The 20,125-nt window shown below is 42.5% G+C and overlaps 1 protein-coding gene across 4 annotated transcripts in view; it reads left to right on the top strand.

Annotated features, from left to right (window-relative positions):
- Positions 1-20,125, top strand: part of CACNB4 (calcium voltage-gated channel auxiliary subunit beta 4) — a 280,735-nt gene that overhangs the window by 106,363 nt on the left and 154,247 nt on the right. For 2 of the 4 annotated variants that reach the window (XM_066345080.1, XM_066345082.1), the window contains exon 1: positions 19,014-19,279. The exons of the other annotated variants lie outside the window; for them this stretch is intronic. In XM_066345080.1, coding sequence (XP_066201177.1) covers positions 19,235-19,279 — 45 coding nt within the window. In that variant the 5' untranslated portion in view covers positions 19,014-19,234. Of the gene's footprint in view, positions 1-19,013; positions 19,280-20,125 lie in introns of those variants that run through there. 4 annotated transcript variants of the gene reach the window in all.

Here is a 20,125-nt window from a genome sequence, read left to right as displayed (position 1 = left end):
CAGACAGACAGGAAGGGAGAGAGATGAGAAGCACCAATTCTTTGTTGTGGCTCCTTGGTCTCCTTAGTTGTTCATTGATTATGTTCTCATATGTGCCTTGACTGGGGGGCTACAGCAGAGCAACTGACCCCTTGCTCAAGCTGGCAACCTTTGGGCTCAAGCCAACGACCATGGGGTCATGTCTGTGATCCCATGCTCATGCCAGCAACCCCGTGCTCAAACCAGTGAGCCAGTGCTCAAGGCAGATGAGCCTGTGCTCAAGCTGGCAACCTCGGGGTTTAGAACCTGGATCCTCTGCATCCCAGTCCGATGCTCTATCCACTGCGCCACCACCTGGTCAGGCAAATGAATTTTTGAAAATTCTGTCCACAACTCTCGTGTCTGCACACGGTAATCCCTTTCTGGTGTGGTTTACTGACTACTTCTTTGTTCTGTTTGCTCAGCTGAAATTGTGGCTTCATCAGGATTGGTGTAGTGATGTTAGTGTGTTAGAGAGCGAAAGGGATCAGATTTTGTTTCATGAAAACTGCTACTGATGATGAGGTTAATCCCAGAATTTGTACAACTCCTTCAAGGGTTGAACAAATTGGAGAGCACGTTCTGTGTAACAGGCACTGCACTGGTTGTTATGGAATCAACAAGACTCAGTCCCTATTCCTCCCAGAGTGCCCGTTCTCACCTGAGTTTGGAGGGGCAGTGCAGTAAGGTCTGTGATGTGGTGGCACCCACACCTGGAAGACCTGGCAGTGGGTACCTGTGAGCTCTGACAGGAGAGAGATGTGTTTTAAGTGAGTCTCCCAAGTAAGCAGATGGCTCGGTTGACTTTTGAATGAGAAAGTACTGTGAACGAGGAATGCAGCCATGACACGTTTTTTGAGGAAGAGGGTTCAAAACACAGGGCTCGAGAGCAAGAACTTCAGGACCTGCCATAGACATGGCTGAAGCACTTGGTGTGAGGAGCTCCTACAAGAGATGAGGCTGGTCCCATCAGGAAGGGATTTGTACTGAATCCATGAAAGAATCTGAATTTTGTCACAGAGAAAGGGAGGTGCTTTTGCTGTTGTTTCAGTTTGTCATAAGGCAGGCTGTGTAGAATATGTTGGTATTAAAATGGAAAGGTATGTGGGACTTGAGAGGAGGGCGCAGGCGGAGGCAGGAAGACCAGCAGGGAGGCTACCACGACAGGCAGAAAATTAGGAGAGCCTAAACTTCTAGCGATTGAGGAAAAAGGTGTCAAGAGGAATAACAATAGGACGTGGGTTCAATGCAGAGAGGGAAGGGAAGCGTTGAGGATGGTCCCCAGATTTCCAAATCATTTTACTGGGGGGAAGTGCCATTCTGTTCTACGATTCAGAGACTTGGTTTTGAAGGAGGTGGAGATGAGGTCACTATTGGATATATTGAGTGTAACGTGTGTGGACGGTGGGACATCCAAGTAGAGACATCTGGTAGGCAGTTAAATATGTTGTTCTGGAACTCCAAACATACATTTGAACTGAACATATGTATTTATGAATTGTCAGAAAATGGGAGGTGGTTTCAGCTGAGGGAGAGCTGGAGGAGGAGGAATTCTGGGAAATTAGAGAGCAAGCAGAGAGTTTCCTTGGTTTCTGCTACAGAAACCGAGAACAGGAGAGTTTCCAAGAGAGGAAAGGTCAACAGCGTTAGAGATAATGAAAGATGAGGTTCTATTAGATAATAGTTCTATTAGCACTATTATCCAGTGACAAAAAAGCCACTGGATACCTTGGAGAGAATAGTTTAAGTCAGAGGTGGGGATAAAGGCCAGATCATGAAGAGTGGATAGTGTAGAAGAAATGAAGAATGAGAGTGAAGCTACATCTCTGAATGTTGGCTATGAAGGAAAGTTAGAAATAGATTGATAACAGGGAGAATTAAAGCCAGGAAAGGGTTGTTCTTGAATATGAGCGGAACCTCAGCTAGAAGAGAGATATAGGTTATTAAAGTTGTAGTCAAGAGAGCAAATGGAATCAAGTTCATGTTGAGGCCACAGAAATTGGGATTCCAGGTGAAGAGATCACCTTAGAAGAAGGAGGAATGCCTTTTCCCCTGAAATGGAATGGAAGGAGATCTAATTTGTGGGTTGAAACAGGGAATTCAGGGCATGTCCATGTTTGCCTACTGGGAATTAGGGGAGTGAGATAATCTGTTAGTGGTTAAAGAAGAGAAGGGAAGAGGCAGGAGTTTCAGATTGATGAAGATTTGTGTGGACCGAGGAGAAAACTGATGCTAGACACAGGAGTACTGGGCAGTTGTGATGGGCTGAACCTCCTCCACCCCCACTCCCAAGTCATATATATTGAAGCGCTGATTTCCAAAGTGATTGTATTTGGAGGTGGGGCCTTTGGAAAATAAATAGGTTTAGGTGAGGTCATGAAGGCAGAGCCCCCATGAAGGGATTAGTGCCCTTGTAAGAAGAGAAAGGGACACTAAACCTTGCTCTCTCTACCATGGGAAGATACGGCAAGAAAGATATGGTTTGCCACTTGCAAACCAGGCAGAGTGCGCTGACCAGACACCATATCTGCTGGCACCCTGATCTCGCATGTCCCAGCCTCCAGAGTAATTTTGATCTTTTTTTAAAACGACACTTGAAAATTCAGAATTTGGTGTGTGGCTGGCGGCCCTCTCCTCCCTACTGTGCCCACCACCTGGTCTGGAAATGTTACTTATTTTAATAGTGTATCGTCATCTAAAAAGTAGAGTCTTTAATACATTTCATTTGGTAATAAATTATTTGGCAATAAAAAGGAGTATAAAAATTATTTCTTAGAACAAAGAAATAAAAAAAAATATTTCATTGAATCAAATTTTTAAAAGGAGGAGTACAATCTCTAATGACAATATATGAAGACATTTTTCAGGCAAATTTATGCAGGTATATAAATCCTCAAGAATGAACACCAGGAAGTGATACATAGTGACTAAGATATTGCCGTTGAAAAGGGAACTACACAAGAGGGAAGACTACGGAACGGTGGCCTCAGCGAGACCGTGACTCACCCTCCTGTGCACAGGTACTAAGTTGTCTGAGTGAACAGCATTTACAGTAGCACTAAATTTAGAAAAAAAAGTGAAGAGGAGGGAAAGTGCTAGTGTGGTGATGTACAGTGACACACAGCTAAGAAGTGACGAACTGTGAACGTGTGACATTGTGATTACACTTTCCTACGTGTCCTGGTTTGCTAATTCCGGCCACCAACTCTGCTATACTTGCTAATGCTTTTTTCTGTCACTGAGGTTCAAAATGTCAACAAAGCCCCTCACCCATTTTTAGGTGCATCATCAAGCTTGTTATGCTCACTGGCCTCCAAGCTTTTCTGTCCTGAGGCTTTTTTCAGGATGAGGTCTGTGGCAGAAACAACCCAAAGGCAGGCAAAGTGGTCGCTGCAGACAGATGAACAGAATGAAACACAGTGTTCACTTTGCTGCCCTGACCTTAACCGAGCCCAGAGATCGAAGCTCCCCTCACTCCCCTATATGGCAATAAAGTATATTCAGTGCCATATAAAGATGTAATTTTTGAAGTACAAATAGCCTGTTCATCATTGCCAATTAATTTGTACCAAGTTATGGTTGGCATGGTAATGCTGATACTTTGGGGGAATTTTTCTGCAGACCAGATAAAATAATTCATTTGAACTAATAGTTTTCCTAATTTTGAAAATCTGTCCCTTACTTTTTTTGTTGGAAAATTGGAGTGTTTTCCACTTGATTTGTCAAGGACATGCATTTATTCATTCAGTTCTGACCTGACAATGTAAGTACTGGTTCTTAGCACTTAAGCTGGTGCCCCTCTTCCCTCTCTCCCTTCCAGAAAGGTCTCTTGGCCTGTGTGGTGCAGTGGCTAAAGCTTCAACCTGGAACGCTGCTGTCTCTGGTTTGAATCCCTGGGCTTGCCTGGTCCAGGCACATACAGGAAACAACTACTAAGAGTTGAAGCTTCCTGCTTCTCCTTCCCTTTTTCTCTCTCTCTTTCCGCTCTCTCTAAGAATCAATAAAATCTAAAAAGAGGATGGCCACTTTTAGAACAGGAGAGGGAAAGAAACCCTTTCTAAAACACAGTCACTGACCTCCTTGGGCTGATGATTTGTAAGTGTTCAACTTGTGATCCCCAGTAGGGATTCAGCAAAAGCTGGTATTTGGGTTTGGGCAATGTTAAGAATCTGTCTGGACCCAGGCTGTTCTTATGGTGGTATATTCCAGCCAAATGCAGTTTACTAGAGTTGATAATGGTGGAAACATTTTTTTCTAACATTTGATCCTTTTTTTTTCCCCTCGCATCTTCCCCCCATGATGGTGTTAGCTCTGAGAGTGAGATGAGGGCACTTCTTAAACCGACTTTATGTCAGGTTGACAAGTATGCTAAGCCATGGGACACTAGTATCACTGCCATTAACTTCTAGTAAGATGCTTAGTAAGGTGCAAGGGGAGTAACTGGCTGTTTAAAGATGGGAGTGGGAATGAGGGTGGGTTCAAGGGTTAACTGAGATTTTATACACTGCTCTAAAAAATTAGGGGATCAAGGAACATGCAGAGTTGAAGCTTCCTGCTTCTCCTTCCTTTCTTCTCTCTCTCTTCCCACTCTCTCTAAAAATCAATAAATAAAATCTAAAATCTATTCTAGTACTTTCAGCCTTTTGCATAGTGCATTTTCACCAATTAAATAAAAGTTGTTTTTGCATCTCATTTGCATAATTGAACAACTTTCTTCGACTTGTTTGCTTTTCTGATGTTCTGTTTAATAAAAAAAAATATCAAATGCTTTTTTATCGCTTCATATTCATTTTGAAATATCTCCTAATTTTTGTGAGCAGTATATTTTGTTAAATATTATAGATTAGTAAATAATATGAATACTTACCTCTGGACCATTGAATATAAGCAGAAGCTCTCTTTGAACTACAAGAGGCAGCATTTGGGAAACTGCACCAGATACTTATCCTAGCTACTGTGTAAATACTTAGGCCAAGTGTTGGGTATATAAACAAAAAGTACATCACTATTTAGATTACTTCCTTTCCATGTGAAACAGGATCATTCTTAGAAATGAGACTAAGACATATGGGCAATGTTATGTCACTGGGTAAAAGTAGATTTCACAGGGTGAATAAGTTGCTTTATGGGTGTAAGGTCAGCACCACAGAATAAAATGGAAGTTTGGGACGTAATGCTCTCCATCATATACCTAAGGAATTGTATGTAGGAGCCTATTCACTGATAGATGTGATATTTAACCGTTGCAGCCTTAAACCCCATGGTCTTCTCATTCAGTTGCCTACTAAAATGGCAGTGGGATTTTTAGAAAATACAGATGGTAGGGCCTTCACTGAGCTTGACTTCTCAGAGAATAAATGGGTGGTAAAAAAGCTCTACAAGTGACTCTGATTTTTTGCCATTGTTGACAGCCACTGTCTTATGAAGATGATTGTTGACAGTTGTTTTTATAAGACTGACTCCAAAAAGAGGAAACAACAACATCACAGTCTCTGTTATGTAGATATGAAAATGTCTCACTCGGAGCCAGTGTTTGCCATGTTTACGAAAAAATGCAGCGTTTTATATATATTTTTCACATATGTATGTTTATTAGCAAAAAATACAAATTAAAGCAAATCGAGATGTCAGAATTAGACCTTTAGATCTCCCCTTACCCTGTTATTGGTGAAGAATTAAAACTTCACATCAAACTAATAGGAATATAAATTAGTAAAATCTTTCTGTTTAGCATTTGGCAATGTGATCAAGAGGCTTAAAATGTTTATATACTTGACCCAAGAATATTTGGACGTCTAGCCCGAGATGACTGATACAATTCCAGCATTATTTAAAAGAGCAAAACAATGAGAACTGCATATAATATTTATATGATGAAATACTATGTAATTGTAATAAATTATGTTTATGAGGAGTTTTTAGTAATTATGTTTATGAAAAATTTTTAGTAAATGCTTGAGTTATCGTTAACAAAATATAAAAGTTTACATACAGCATGTTTTCAATGTAAAACAAAATGCATATAGAGAAAGATACCAAAATATTAAATTAATCATAATCATACAGTTTAAAAATAGATTTACAGTTGTTTATATGGAAAATAATACATTGATTAATAAATAATAATACAAGAACAAACTCTATTTTGCATACAACTATAAACCTAACTTTTGTCCCCACCCTATATTTCAGTAACTTTTTATTCTCATTCTTGTACTTTTTGGAATTGATCAAGTTTTCTACAATACCACTGGTTTTTAAAATATTTTTATAATTAGAAAAATAAATATGCTCATTGGAAATGCTTTAAAACTTTTTATGGAAGAATCGGCAGTGGAAGATCTCATTATAGTTAACCTAAGGGAAGAGTTGTGAGAAATTTCAGTAGATTAGAGAAATTCTTAAATTGGTTTTAAGCATAAGAAGCAACAGGAAGCTGGGTCATAAACACAGATGTATGTAGGGGAAAGTGTAATGAATGGATGAAATAAGTATAAAGTGAGAAAGATGTAAAATAGAGATGACAGTAGACAAGTAGATGTAGGATGAATATGATGAAAATATTTTTTATTCTCTTTTATTGTTTCAGAATTGTGTGATGTTAGGAAACTTTCCCATGATTTCTAACCCTACTTCTAACCCTACAATCTTTCTGGTTGTTTTATGTTCATCAAACATATGGTTTAAATGAAGTAAACACAACCAACAAAAGCTGAATGTGAAAGGAAATCAATGACTCTACTGGTTATGAAATTAGCTTGGTCATCCCTTCTACTGGACCTTTAATCTTTCTCCAAAATCTTGTAGTAATTGATTTGCTTGATTAAAGGTAGGATAATGATTTCCAAAGTGGTTGTGTTGGTTAATGTCTTACTATCCTAGTAGCTGATTTTTTATAAAAGTAAGTGTATATTAGTTGTGGTCCACACAGTCCATCTGTCTGACACTGTCTTTTAGTTCAAGGCTTTAATGGAGAGCTTTAAAGGCACTTGAGCCTGGCCTGTGGTGGTGCAGCGGATAAAGCGTTGACTTGGAACTCTGAGGTTGCTGCTTGAAACCCTGGGCTTGCCTGGTCAAGGCACATATGGGAATTTGATGCTTCCTGCTCCTGCCCCTTCTCTCTCTCTCTCCTATCTAAAATGAAAAAAAAGGGGGCACTTGGTAGGGAAAAGCTCATAATTTCTCATTAAGTTAGGTAAATCTGAACATTTACCAGTAATATTCCTTTTTCTAATGCCTGTTGACAGTACTCCAAGAGCAATGTGTTTATGAATCTCCCCCCTTTTTTCTGTAATGGACTATTAGTGTGTGTTATATCTCTTTCATTGTATGTACATATGGCTAAATTATGTTTAGCCAGTTGATTCATGTTTATATGATCCGTAGGTTTAGGTAAATGGGCAGTTAGAGGAGCCCAAGAAACCTAGGGAATATTATGGTTTGACATTACTTCTAGACTGATGAGTTACTAGTGGACTATTTTCAGTGTTTTATATATATTTAGAGCTAATATGATGTTGAAAAGGTAACTTAGGGGACTATTAGAAATAATTGGCTTTAACTACTGTTTTTGAAAATTTTGAAACTACTGCCTTTCCCAGTTTAAAAGATCTTTAATGTATACTGTTAAGGTACATGACACTTAAATATTTATTTGAATATCAGTATTTTAACTTTCAATCTATCTTTCTTAAATATTTGAAAAGTCACCTTTTGCTGTTAAGAAAAATGCATTGCCAAACAACTTTGCAAAACCGTATGTGTGTGTTACCAAAGTCTCTATGTTTTCTTATGTTTATGTGACATACCAACAAATATGAGATTATTAATAACTTTTTATATTCTCTATTTTCTATTAATACTAGTATATAGTATTTTTGTTATTTGTCCCCAATGTATACTATTTTTTGTGGAGGAGATTGCTATTTTTCTTGAATATTTGATGCAAGAATCACTTCTAAGAATTAGAATTTAGATCAAGTAACTCAGCCTGTTTCTGTTTGTACCTCTTGGGGAAAAGCTTCGGACTTAGTGCTCCAACTAATTTTCCATTCAGTACTGCAAAGAAAATGACCAAACAGATTGGAACTAAGAGAAATTATATTGAAATCCAAGTCTTCATGAGCAAATCTTTACAGACTTTGCTAAAAAGGTGGTGAATATTTTCATTTTGTAGTGGTCTACTTTAATTCACAAACTGAATACAGTTCAAGATTTTTTTGAATTAATTTGTGCTTTGAAAAAATGGTATAAAAAATTGGCAATTTATATTGTTTATCTTATCAACATTTTGCTTTTATTCCCAGTCCTTGATTTGAGAAGATAAATAGGCTTATTGAGGTTTAACATTTATATAGTAATGATTTTTATTAGGGATAAAATGACCACTGTCTTGATTTTGTGAGCAAAGAAGAATGAGAAGCAATGACAAACCAGTGAGGTGTACTTTTCTGAGTCCAGTGTATACCTTCTGGATATAGTTTTTTGGTTGCCTTGGTCCTGATCTAATGAACTCTATATTTTAGTTGCTTTTGCAGCTGGTATTAGCATAAGCTGCTTCAACAGAGAGATCCCCAAATAAAGATGCCTAAATAAGATGAAAGTGTCTTTCTCTTTCTTCTACAGGAGAGCATTCCAGGACAGCCAAGTAACTCTATCTACAGGTCATTTACTGACTCAAGTTTCTTTAACCTAATTAGCCTTTATCATTCATATATACTGTAGAAATTGGTTGATTAACACCACATCCAAAGGAATGAGTAAGAGAGTGTGTGGTGGGCAGTTAGTATTCTTTCAAGGTTGGGATGTGTTAGCAATGACAAACCAGTGAGGTGCACTTTTCTAAGTCCACATTATTTTTACTTACATTCTGTTGGCAAGAGCAGGGTCACATTTGGCTGCAAGGGGGGGCTGTGAAATGTAGTTTCTCATTGGAGACTCATATTCCTTGCTAGAATTGGATGTGGAATGGGGTTTAGTCGGTTTGCCCACACTGACTAATAGGGAAGTCAAAGCACAGCAGTGTGTACCCAAACCACCATTTTCTCTTCACTGCTCACTGAGATGCAGAAACTGACAGCCATCTATTGCCTGAGATAATCCTACTCGAGTCTTTTAAAAACTCTACATCTACTTGTAGACGGTACTTAGAATAACTATTGTTTCTTTAAGCTCAGTATTTTGGGCTAAGTCAGATTTCTCTATTTCCCTGTTGAGGTTCTAGCATGTCTCACGCCTCAGACTGCATGAGATACGATAGAACTTGACTTTTCCCAGTGTAGTTACTGAACTTCTATTTTCCAGTTATTGTGATAGACACTGGGTTAGAAATGGGTGTATTAACGAGATAAGAGATAATTCCTGACCTAGTACATAGTCTGGCACTCTTTTTCAGAGGGAAATAGATATTTCTCCCAAAATATGTTCTAAGGCAACAAAGTTTGGGAAAGATCCCAGAACTGTAATGCCACCACCCACCCATCATCCAGCAGCGTCCCCTCTGCCCCTGGTTTTCACCCAGGAAAGCCTCTGCCACTGACCGGAGTCCAGCTCGGACTAGTTCCTGGCACCCTTTTCCAGTCTGTGGTTTGTTTTCTAAATTCACGTCGTAGATTTCTGGCTCATTCCCTTCTCAGTAAGACCTCAAACATCTACTAGGGTAGACTGCATGGATTATGTTGGAGGCAAAGTCATCAGGGCTCAAACTGTAGGTATTACTTTTCATGTTTGTCATTTAGTTCCTTTAACCGGTATTTATTGAGGATTGTCTATTGAATGGAGCATTTGGGGTACAAACCTGAGTAAGACATGGTTCTTGCTCGAGCTGTTTATCTCGTAGTGGAAGAAGCAGGTCTACTGTATGAACTACATTCTGATGTGGTAGGCCCATGTGTAGAAAGAAAGATAAGCGAATAGAGTGCTATGGGAATATACAAGGTGGAGTGTCTAATGTTTGAGAGAGTTGGGGAAGGGCTTAGTGACATTTACATTGAACCCGAAGAAGGAATGAATTCACCAAATAGAAAATGTTGAGGTTGGGGCATGGCAGAGTGGAGGTGGGTTCTCAGACAGAGAGAACAGTTGTGTGCAAAGTTATAAAGGTATGCAAAATCATGGGTTCTTTTCTCAATCACCAAAAAAAAAAAAAAAAAAAAGAAAAAGAAAAAAACCCCACAAAAAATCTATCAACACCATCAAACATTATAAATTACGTTTTCTTTGAAATAGAGGCTTCATTAAAACAACACTTAGATTATTGAATGTGTAAGAATCTGAATCTGAACAGGACCACTCTTTCCTTGTCAAGACATGAGGACAATTTGATGAGAACCTTCTAGGGATGTTCATGTTCTAGGTTTTCTTAGTTCTAGAAAATATCCACATTTTACTTTGTGAGCATTTTTGTGGTATTGTTACTCACTGCCCTGCTTTGGCAGCCACACTGCAGAAGTAGCCAAAGAGTTCAGGGCCGTTGTGAAATATTCAGGTTTATTGAAAGCTGACTATGTTCAAGGCACTGTGTTCGGCTGTGGGGATATAATGGTGATTCCTCTACCACAGAACTCACATTCTGGAAACAGATGTCAATTCATCAATCCCATTAATGTATATTCATGGGGGTTGGATGGGGGAAGTGTGGGGTTTGGCAAAGGGCTCAGAATAAACAGAGTTTGGTGGTGAGAGGGAGTGGATGTGTCCAAGAAGGCCTGGCTGGCTATAGGGGAGAGAGTGAAAGGGACAGAGGTGCAAAATGAGAGATGCAACTATTCTGTAACTACCAACTCGTACTTCCTCATCTCTTCACCTTTCACCCATCCCCACCAGCCTCCTCCCATCTGGCAACATCCCAGTGTTCTCTGTATCGAGGATAGCGGTAGGTAGAAGAGGGTGAAGGGAAGATGAATGGTGATGGGAGGAGACTTGACTTGGGGTGGTGAACACCGTACAAAGTACAAGTGATGTATTATAGAGTTGTACACCTGAAACCTGTATAATTTTATTAACCAATGTCACCCCAGTAAATCCAATGAAATTTTTATGAAAGGTTTTCTGTATATATGAATCTGCTTGCTCATTTATTGTGCTGATTTCCCGTATAAGTGAAATCACATGGCATTGTCTTTCTCTGACTTATTTCACTCAGCACAACAGATATAGCACAGGGAATATAGTGTTTATAATACTGTCATTATATATATGGTGTCAGGTGGGTACTGAATTTATTGGGGCGATCCCTTCATACATTATATAAATGCCTAGTCACAGGGTTGTACACCTGAAACTAATATAATATTGTAGGTCAACTGTAATCAAAAAATAAAAGATTACTTAAAAAGAAAAAAATCAAACAAAGAAGAGGGAGGAGATACAAGAAGAGAAACATTGAGACCGTGGCCAGACTATGTTAAAGATTTAGGTCTTTATCTTAAGAACAATGGGGAAGCCTGACCTGTGATGGCTCAGTGGATAAAGCGTCGACCTGGAAATGCTGAGGTCACCGGTTCGAAACCCTGGGCTTGCCTGGTCAAGGCACATATGAGAGTTGATGCTTCCAGCTCATCCCCCCTTCTCTCTCTCTCTCTCTCTCTCTCTCTCTCTCTCTCTCTGTCTCTCCCTCTCCTCTCTAAAATGAATAAACAAATAAGTTTGTAAAGAACAATGGGGAAGCCTTGAAAGATTTCAAATAGGAGCCAGCACAATCTAATTTTTGTTTGGAGGTGATATTAGGTTCTCAGTAAGTATATGTGGGTATTTATTAGGCGACTGGATGACTGGACGCATCTCTTTGTAAATTGTGTTACCAAATCAAAGAGAAAAATTCCCCCTAGGAAGGGAAAACATGAATTTTTACCTAAAGCAGTAGCAAAATAGAAATTTACAGGAAAAACAAACTGAACTGGCCCTGGCCGGTTGGCTCAGTGGTAGAGCGTCGGCCTGGCATGCAGGAGTCCCGGGTTCGATTCTTGGCCAGGGCACACAGGAGAAGCGCCCATCTGCTTCTCCACCCCTCCCCCTCTCCTTCCTCTCTGTCTCTCTCTTCCCCTCCCGCAGCCAGGGTTCCATTGGAGCAAAGTTGGCCCGGGCACTGAGGATGGCTCTGTGGCTTCTGCCTCAGGCACTAGAATGGCTCTGGTTGCAACAGAGCAACGGCCCAGATGGGTGAAGCATCGCCCCCTGGTGGGCATGCCGGGTGGATCCTGGTTGGGCGCATGCAGGAGTCTGTCTGACTGTCTCTCCCCATTTCCAGCTTCAGAAAAATAAAAAATAAAATCTTAAAAAAAACCAAAAAACAAACTGAACTGTTTACTTGTAGCAAATTTAGAACCAGGGGAAGTGGTTTGCCCAGGGCCATGTAGTAAATTGGTGGTTGACTCATTTCTGCCATTCCTGAGTGAAACTAGTCCTTTCCCCTTTTCTTCCTTCTCCGCCCCCTGCTGAAGCTTTGAAGGTAAAAGAGTCAAAGTACTCTCCAACTCTCACTGGAGCATCTCAAAATTGAGAGCTTGGATCGCAACCATCACTTTGGTTCAGTTTCTGTCTGAAGAATAACCAGTATTGCTACCACACCATCCCCCAGGCAGCCTACAGGAGCATGCAGCCGTGTCTTGCTGATCTTCAAGCTCCTAGCCTCTAAAATAGTGCAGCGCAGTCAGCAGTTGAAAGTTGTAATTGTTAAATTAGCACAGATAATATTAGCTGAATAATGTATAGGCTGCAGGGTGGAGGTCCGCTGGAACAGCCTTCTTGGTTCATTGTGGAGAAGAGAGGGAAATAAAGTCGTTTAGCATTAATGAAAATCATGGCTGTATGGAATGTTTTTTGCCAAAAGATTGGCTGCTTTTTTTTTTTTTTTTTTAGCAGAAATTTCAGAAAGCAAGAGGGTTCTGAGTAATACATCAATCACAGGAGGGATCTGTCATTTTCTGGCAAGTTGAATAGGCCATGGGAATTTTTTACCTTACCTACGCTCACTCTTTTATGAATTCTCAAGTATTATGTTTTTTCCCTGGAGCCATCAAGAATAGCAGGGAGGCGGGGAGCTGGTCCGTATAGCCGTTCTTGCTTTGAATGTCCAGAGTTTCCTATCTGTTCCGTTCTCCTGTCTGTCTGGGGTTCTCTCCTCTTTGCTCTCCTTTTGCCTCGTCGGTAAGAAGCAGCAGCAGAGTGTGTTACAGAATTTTCATGGGGACGTTTTTTTGGCAATGGCTTGTGACAGGTCAGGGCAGTTCAGGAGTGACTGGTGGGAGGGATGGGGGTCAGAATTCTAGTTTGGCAAGAAACCAGGCCATTGGGAAGCCCAGTGTGGGGGTGGCGGATCCCCAGGGCACACAGGAGAGCGCAGAGTTCACCGGGGAGGCTGCAGGGTTGAGGTGTTGCCAGGCCTCGGTGGCCTGGGCTCGCATGCCAGCTTCAGCATAAGGAGGCGTTGGCCTGGCCTGATGAAGCAGGTAGGCGACCGGGAGGGAGCTGGCACGGAGCTAAGTAGGGCACCGGGAGGCAGGATGCCGGCCTTGGCTCTGCTGGCTGAGACTGGGGTCCCAGGTGGGGTGCGGGAGGGCCAGGCCAACATCAGGGGCAAGTATTAGGAACCCCATCCCAGAGGCAAAGGGCACAGGGCTTCAGGCCAGACCCAAGGGCAAGAAGCAGCTGATGCTTGTACAGCGTTGAGCTGGTGCCAGGCACCGTTCTGAGCACGTTCCTCTATCAGGGCTTTTCATTTGCACAGTAACCTTGGGGTAGTCCTCATTTTACAGGAAAGGAAATGAAGGCAGAGAAAAGCAGAGTAGCTTGCCGAGTGTTACCCTGCCAGGAAGGGGTGCAACAGGGATTTGTGAGCATTCTGGGTCCAGAGCCCCTGCTCTTTTTTTTTTTTTTTTTGTATTTTTCTGAAGCTGGAAACGGGGAGAGACAGTCAGACAGACTCCCGCATGCGCCCGACCAGGATCCACCTGGCACACCCACCAGGGGGCGATGCTCTGCCCACCAGGGGGCAATGCTCTGCCGCGACCAGAGCCACTCTAGCACCTGGGGCAGAGGCCAAGGAGCCATCCCCAGCGCCCGGGCCATCTTTGCTCCAATGGAGCCTTGGCTGCGGGAGGGGAAGAGAGAGACAGAGTGGAAGGAGGGGGGGTGGTGGAGAAACAAATGGGCGCTTCTCCTATGTGCCCTGGCCGGGAATCGAACCCGGGTCCCCCGCATGCCAGGCCGACGCTCTACCGCTGAGCCAACCGGCCAGGGCCCAGAGCCCCTGCTCTTAACTCTGCTGCCCCAGGAGTGCCATCCACAGAAATTGCACTGTGTGGGGGTCCTGGGGGCTGGGCGATGTCGGCGGGCCTGATTCCATACTACACCCCCTTAAAAAAAAACAGGCCCTTTCTCCTCTCTGCCTTCTCTGCGCTAGGAATTTTCTATGTACCTTTCATTTATCAACTCATCGAGTCCAGAACTGTTACCATCACCACATTACAGAGGAGCCCCAGAGAGACTCAAGGACACGGCTGCCTAGGTAATGAGGTTTACATTCAAACCCGGAGGATTACTGAGAGCGGAATCAATTGTCTGTAGTGCTTTGTGAGGTTTTGTTTTCACTCCTTTGTCTGCCCTGCCAGCACCAGCCGTCAGAAGCACATCAGGGAGGAAATGGGCTTACAGTACACATGCTCGCCTGCCACACAGGTTTCCAGAGGCCAGCGAGTGAGCAGGTTTGCTCTTGCAGAGCCGAGGAGGGAGAAAGTCATCCAGCACACTGTGGCCACTTCGCAACATCTAAACAAAAGCAAAAAACAAAATAATGCCCATAGCTGAATTGGCAAGTGAAGGCCTTGGGCTTGTGTTCTAATTCCTCGAGCCAGTGAGACTCCCAACACTGTCCCTTTGTTTCTTCTCTGACCTCTCGGAGTCCTACCGTAGAGTGCAAAGCTACACTGGCTTAGAAAAGTTACATCCCAGAGAAAGCTGGATGGACAACCAGATGGCAAAGTTTCTGTTAGCTTCCGAATCTCTACCAGTTGCCTTGATCAAGGCTGTCTACCTCTCAGAGCTGATCAGCTCACTCTTGGCTTTTCTCTCGCTCTTCTCCCCCATTCCAAGCCAATGGAGAAGAGGAGCGCTGGTCCTTTGCCTTCCACTGTCAATCCCGTGTATCTGCTGTGCCAGAGAGCCTGGTCCAGGTAAGGGAGAGGAACTTCATGTCCCTAAGTTTGAAGCCAACAAAGACTAACACAAGTGATGTTCCCTGGAGATACGGAGGAGAGCTTTCCTGATTAGCTGTGGGCCATACCATTTCCTCCACTGAACTGAGCTCCATGGAGGCATGTGTCAAATTGCAAGAACAACCACCCCGCCAGGAACCATTTGGAATTTATCACAGACTCATACAAGCTGTGCCTTGTCATAGGGTCTTTTATTGATTTTGAACTATTGATCATCATGAGAGATCAGTTGGAGGAAAGTGGGTCAGGAACATAGCAAGCAATCTCAAAATGGGAGACAGGCTTCTTGGGGCTATGTGACTTTGGAGGCTGCCTAGTGATGAGAGATAGGGGCGTTACTGGCAAACACCAACACAAGGTGAGCCGCAGGGTTTTCAGATTTGTTCTTATTGTAACCTCTGGTAGGAGAAGTAGACCATCCTCTCAACCAATCACTGACCAGAGAATTCAAAGTCAAACTAAGAGGCTGCCAATCCCTTAGTCACTTTTCACTTCTTGAGAGTTAAGAAGAATATTTTTGAAGTTTAGTCCTTGGAACTGCCCGTGGCCCTTTGACCAAAAGCTGGTGATTTGTGATCTTAAACAGGCCCAGAAAGTTCCCAGGACCTCTTGCTATGTACTTTTCAGCCAGCTTTCAGGGCAGAGACCCTTGGGACAGAAACAGTTAATTTCAAGATCCTCTTGGAGTGTTGATTCATTTTCCTGGGAACTCCTCCGAGTTCCTTTGGGGCAGTCCGGTCAGTGTCTCCCGCTCGGCTCCGCTGGGACTCTGGGAAGAGCCTGAGCATGGAGTTGGAATGTGCAGGTGACTTGCAAGTGCAGTGCTTGTTGTCTGTAGCTCCAAATGCGAGGGACAGACTCCCCAGTCTTCTAGTTGATTTTCAGTTGTCAGCTTGTGGGTGACCAAATGACTTGTTATGACACAATTTTTAGAATGAAGGGAGTGTTAAAAACATAATAGTCAAAGTGACCTCCTTTTGTTTTTATCAGCTTCCTCCTGGGACATGTCTGTGGCTCCCCATCCCTTATCTTAAAAATCCCATCGAGAAGGGTGTGGGGAGGAACACTCAACTGTAGAAAACAATGGCTATGACTACAGCAATGGAACCATTCCGGGTATTAAAATGAGGGCTGGATTAGGTGACTCCGGGGTTCTCCCACGTCTAACAGTTTGTGATTCTGAGTCCAGCATTTTTCTAAGCTCCTGGAGAGCAGGCAGAGCCAGCCTAGCCTGCTACTCCTCTGTTCTTTGCCCTTGAGGGGTTGGATGTAGGGTTGCAGGGAGTAACCCCAGGCTGCTCTGCTTGGTCAAATGCCTTCCTGCTCACATCCCACCCTGAGTCAGACGTCTTTGCTGCCTGCATTGGTCTATCACAAAGTAAGCCCCTGTTCTTTAAAAATTCAGACCATCGCATTAGCTGGAGGGAACACTCCAAGGCAAGGAAACAGAAGAGAGGAACTGAGTCATGCACAGTTTTCCCAGTAGGGAGCAGTTTCTCTCATCTGGGTGAAGTATGGAAGTGGACTGCCTCTTCTCTTGTCCCCCTGCCCCCAACTTAGATTTCCACTTAAAGATACTCAGGAACTATCTATATTCTCAAGTGAAGTAGTAAAGTATGGAAATGATCTGGAAAATCTAAGGAGAAAAACGGTCCTCTTGCCTTAATATCCTGTAGATCCTGGCCAAAGTATCAACGGCTATATAGTTATAGAGTTAATTAAAATGACAGAATCTGGCACAGGGATTTGAGCTTACAACTCCTTTGACCCAGCAGTCCTCTTGCTTTATGGAGGAGAGAGCTGAGGTTCAGCCTGGGAAGTGACTTGCTCCAGGACACTGTCCTCAACAGGTAGAGCTGGCACTGCTGTTGTTTTTTTCCCTGTGGTGTCTTGCCAATTGCACCCATTCTCTTTTGTAATTCTCCTTCTGTGTAGGCACAGACATCATTTTCTATGAACTCTACCATTTTGGGGTTATGAAGGACAAGTGAATCCCCTTTGCCATCATTTAATTTGAAAGAAACTAAGTACAGGTGCCATTCCCAAGGTGTGCAAGAACTGTGCTCTGCTCAGCAGTTGTTGCTCTGGTGTTGCTGCTTGGGAGTCAGGTTTGTGTCTTTAAGATTTATGCTTTTAGGAGATAGTGGCTAGAAGGTCCAGCGCCAGCCACTGACTCCAGTGCTGAGCTCCCATGAACGGCAGCCAATGCCTTCCAGCTGACAAAGCAGGGTTGTCATTGATAAGTGTTTATGTTGCACTTTAGATTTGCAAAGTTCTTTCTCTAAGTTACTTCTAACTTCCGTGTGGAAGGTGAAGAAACCAATGCCCATAGAATAGTGATTGGTCCAGAGTCATCCGACCGATTAGTGGTGAAGCTGATACTGGACTGAGAGCCTCTGAGTGTCGGGGGCATTGCTTACCCCAGTGAGTCATTCAGCTTCTCTAGGTTATGTTCTTTGCCCCTCAACAACTTCCTTTTTCTGAATATAGCCGGCTTCTTTGAGTGAACTATAGACCTCTCCTGTTTCAAAGCTGCAGGACCTTATTGGTTGACCAGAAAGCTCAAAGTCTCAGTGCGTTCCAGTGGGGGACCTGTTCTGTGTCAAACTGGGCTGTGGAGTGGGAGCAGAGGAAGGGAGTGGAACTTGTCTGTTTAGGTTTTTGGGAAAAGATCAATGATGTTTGAGGAATATTAAAGGTCTAAACCAGGGGTAGTCAATATTTTTATACCTACCACCTACTTTTGTATCTCTGTTAGTAGTAAAATTTTCCAACTGCCCACCGGTTCCACAGTAATGGTGATTTAAAAAGTAGAGAAGTAACTTAAGTAACTTTACTTTATAAAATTTATAAGGTAGAATTACAGCAAGTTAAAGCATATAATAATAATTACTTACCAAGTACTTTATGTCGGATTTTCGCTAAGTTTGGCAGAATAAATCTTTATAAAACAACTTACTATAGTTAAATCTATCTTTATATTTATACTTTGGTTGCTCCACTACTGCACACCATGAAAGCTGGAATGCCCACTAGTGGGCGGTAGGGACCAGGTTGACTACCACTGGTCTAAATATTGGAAAGGGAATGAAGGATTTAAGTTAAAACATTGGATGTTACTTAAAGGCAGTTAAAAAAAAACCTAAAAAGACATTAAAATTTTTGCATTTAAATGAAGGCTTTTGAGAGGTTTTGGCTTATTTCAAACTGCACTGCTTGGGTAGCAGAGTCAGAGGATATTGAAAACTTTTCAGTGAGAATATTGAAAACTTTTACAGTAGAAATTCCCAGAAGAAATCTTTCCATCTCTTTATTCTTTCCATTTTTTTTTACCTTGTTGCTTTTTAAAAAATTTTAAATGACTTATTGCTCATTTGACTGAAATTGCATCTGTTAAGTACAGATGTTGGATAGAGATTAGTGTCTGTTTGCTTGTCTTTACACAATATTCTCTGAAAATAACATTTCTCCTTTGCTCCTCTACCTCCTTCCAATTGTGAATTTAATTAAAAAGATGAACAGTGGTGTTCAGAGTATACAATCTCTGCCTTTCTCAACGTTCCCAGCAGCCTTTTAGACACTGGTAAGTGTTTATTGCAGAACTATACAGCACAGGCGAAACAGGAAGCAGCTCTTTGCTGGGGAGGATGCTCCAGTCGCCCTCCACTCTCCCAGGGAACGCTCTTCAGCTGACTGAAGCAGGCAAGCCCAGCCAATCAGAGGCCGCTTTCCTAGCTCAGTCACCAGCCTGTGGTTGAGGAAGGGTTCTGCTGTTTTATACTCTGTACTGGGAAGGCAGATAAAATGCCAGGTCTGAACTGCCTCTGGGGATAACCTCACCCTGTGTGATGTGAAAGAACAGCCTCTCGCCTGGTAAATCCACAGGAATTGATAAGGCGGCGCAGTTGCTCACACAGGCCTTTTCCATCCTTTGGCTCTAGCTGTGGCTTCTGTAGCAGTTCTGTTTTTGCCTTGAAAGAGGTGCTCTGGATTATCAGACCTCCATGTATGACAATTTGTACCTGCATGGAATTGAAGACTCGGAGGCTGTAAGTATTTTCATAGATAGCTGATTCCCTCTCCTCTCCTCTCCCTCCTCCCACCAGACTCACCCCTTCCCCCATTTCTCAGGCAACGCAGGGAACATGGAGCTGAAAGCTAACATCTTTCGGGTGCTTGCTGGCTGCTGTGTCAGTGTTCTCTGCACGGTTTAGAGTTAACTGAAATAATTCTTCATTATATAATTTCTTGTCAAGCAAAAAAGAAGTTAGGGTGGTGGCAAAGGCATCTAAGAGTGTAAGCTGTTTGGATTTGTACATTACTCTGTCCACGTTTGCTCTCACCAGGGGTAACTGCTCCTTGTAGACTGGCTTAAACTCTGCAGAAAGTGCCTCTGTTTTCCAATAGCAGGGTTCATAGAAAAGGCTCATTCATTATGTAATACACATTGTTTATTGAGCAAGCATGAATGGAAGTTCCTCAGCTGTAGCTGTATTGTGTGCTTTCTGGCCAAACAAGGGGTGCAGCTCTACCACTTCTTTGTTAAGGAAATCCAATGCGAAGGTTGTAGCCCTACGCCAGCCCGTGCAGAGGCAGGGGTAGTGTTCCTGTACTCTACTCCAGAAGACCGAGGTATGCTCACGTGCGTTTTGCCTTGGAAAACTGGGTTTCTTTCCCTCCACAGGTCAGGCACATGTGATCTATTCAAATCAGGATGAAAGGAGTTTTCTGAAATCACTAAGATCATACTATCAGAATGCTCTCTTTTGAATCTTGATTACTGAATATTTCTTTTACTATTGCTAGTGGCAGTTCTTTATGATTAATCAATTATATAGAAACCTTGCAAGGTAAAATGATTTGAGGCAGCTAATGGGACCTGCCGTGGGGAGTCT

This window comes from Saccopteryx leptura, chromosome 7, assembly GCF_036850995.1.
Source record: "Saccopteryx leptura isolate mSacLep1 chromosome 7, mSacLep1_pri_phased_curated, whole genome shotgun sequence".
Classification (NCBI taxonomy): domain Eukaryota; kingdom Metazoa; phylum Chordata; class Mammalia; order Chiroptera; family Emballonuridae; genus Saccopteryx; species Saccopteryx leptura.
Note: the sequence above shows the minus strand (reverse complement) of the source record. Positions and strands in the feature narration are given on the sequence as shown.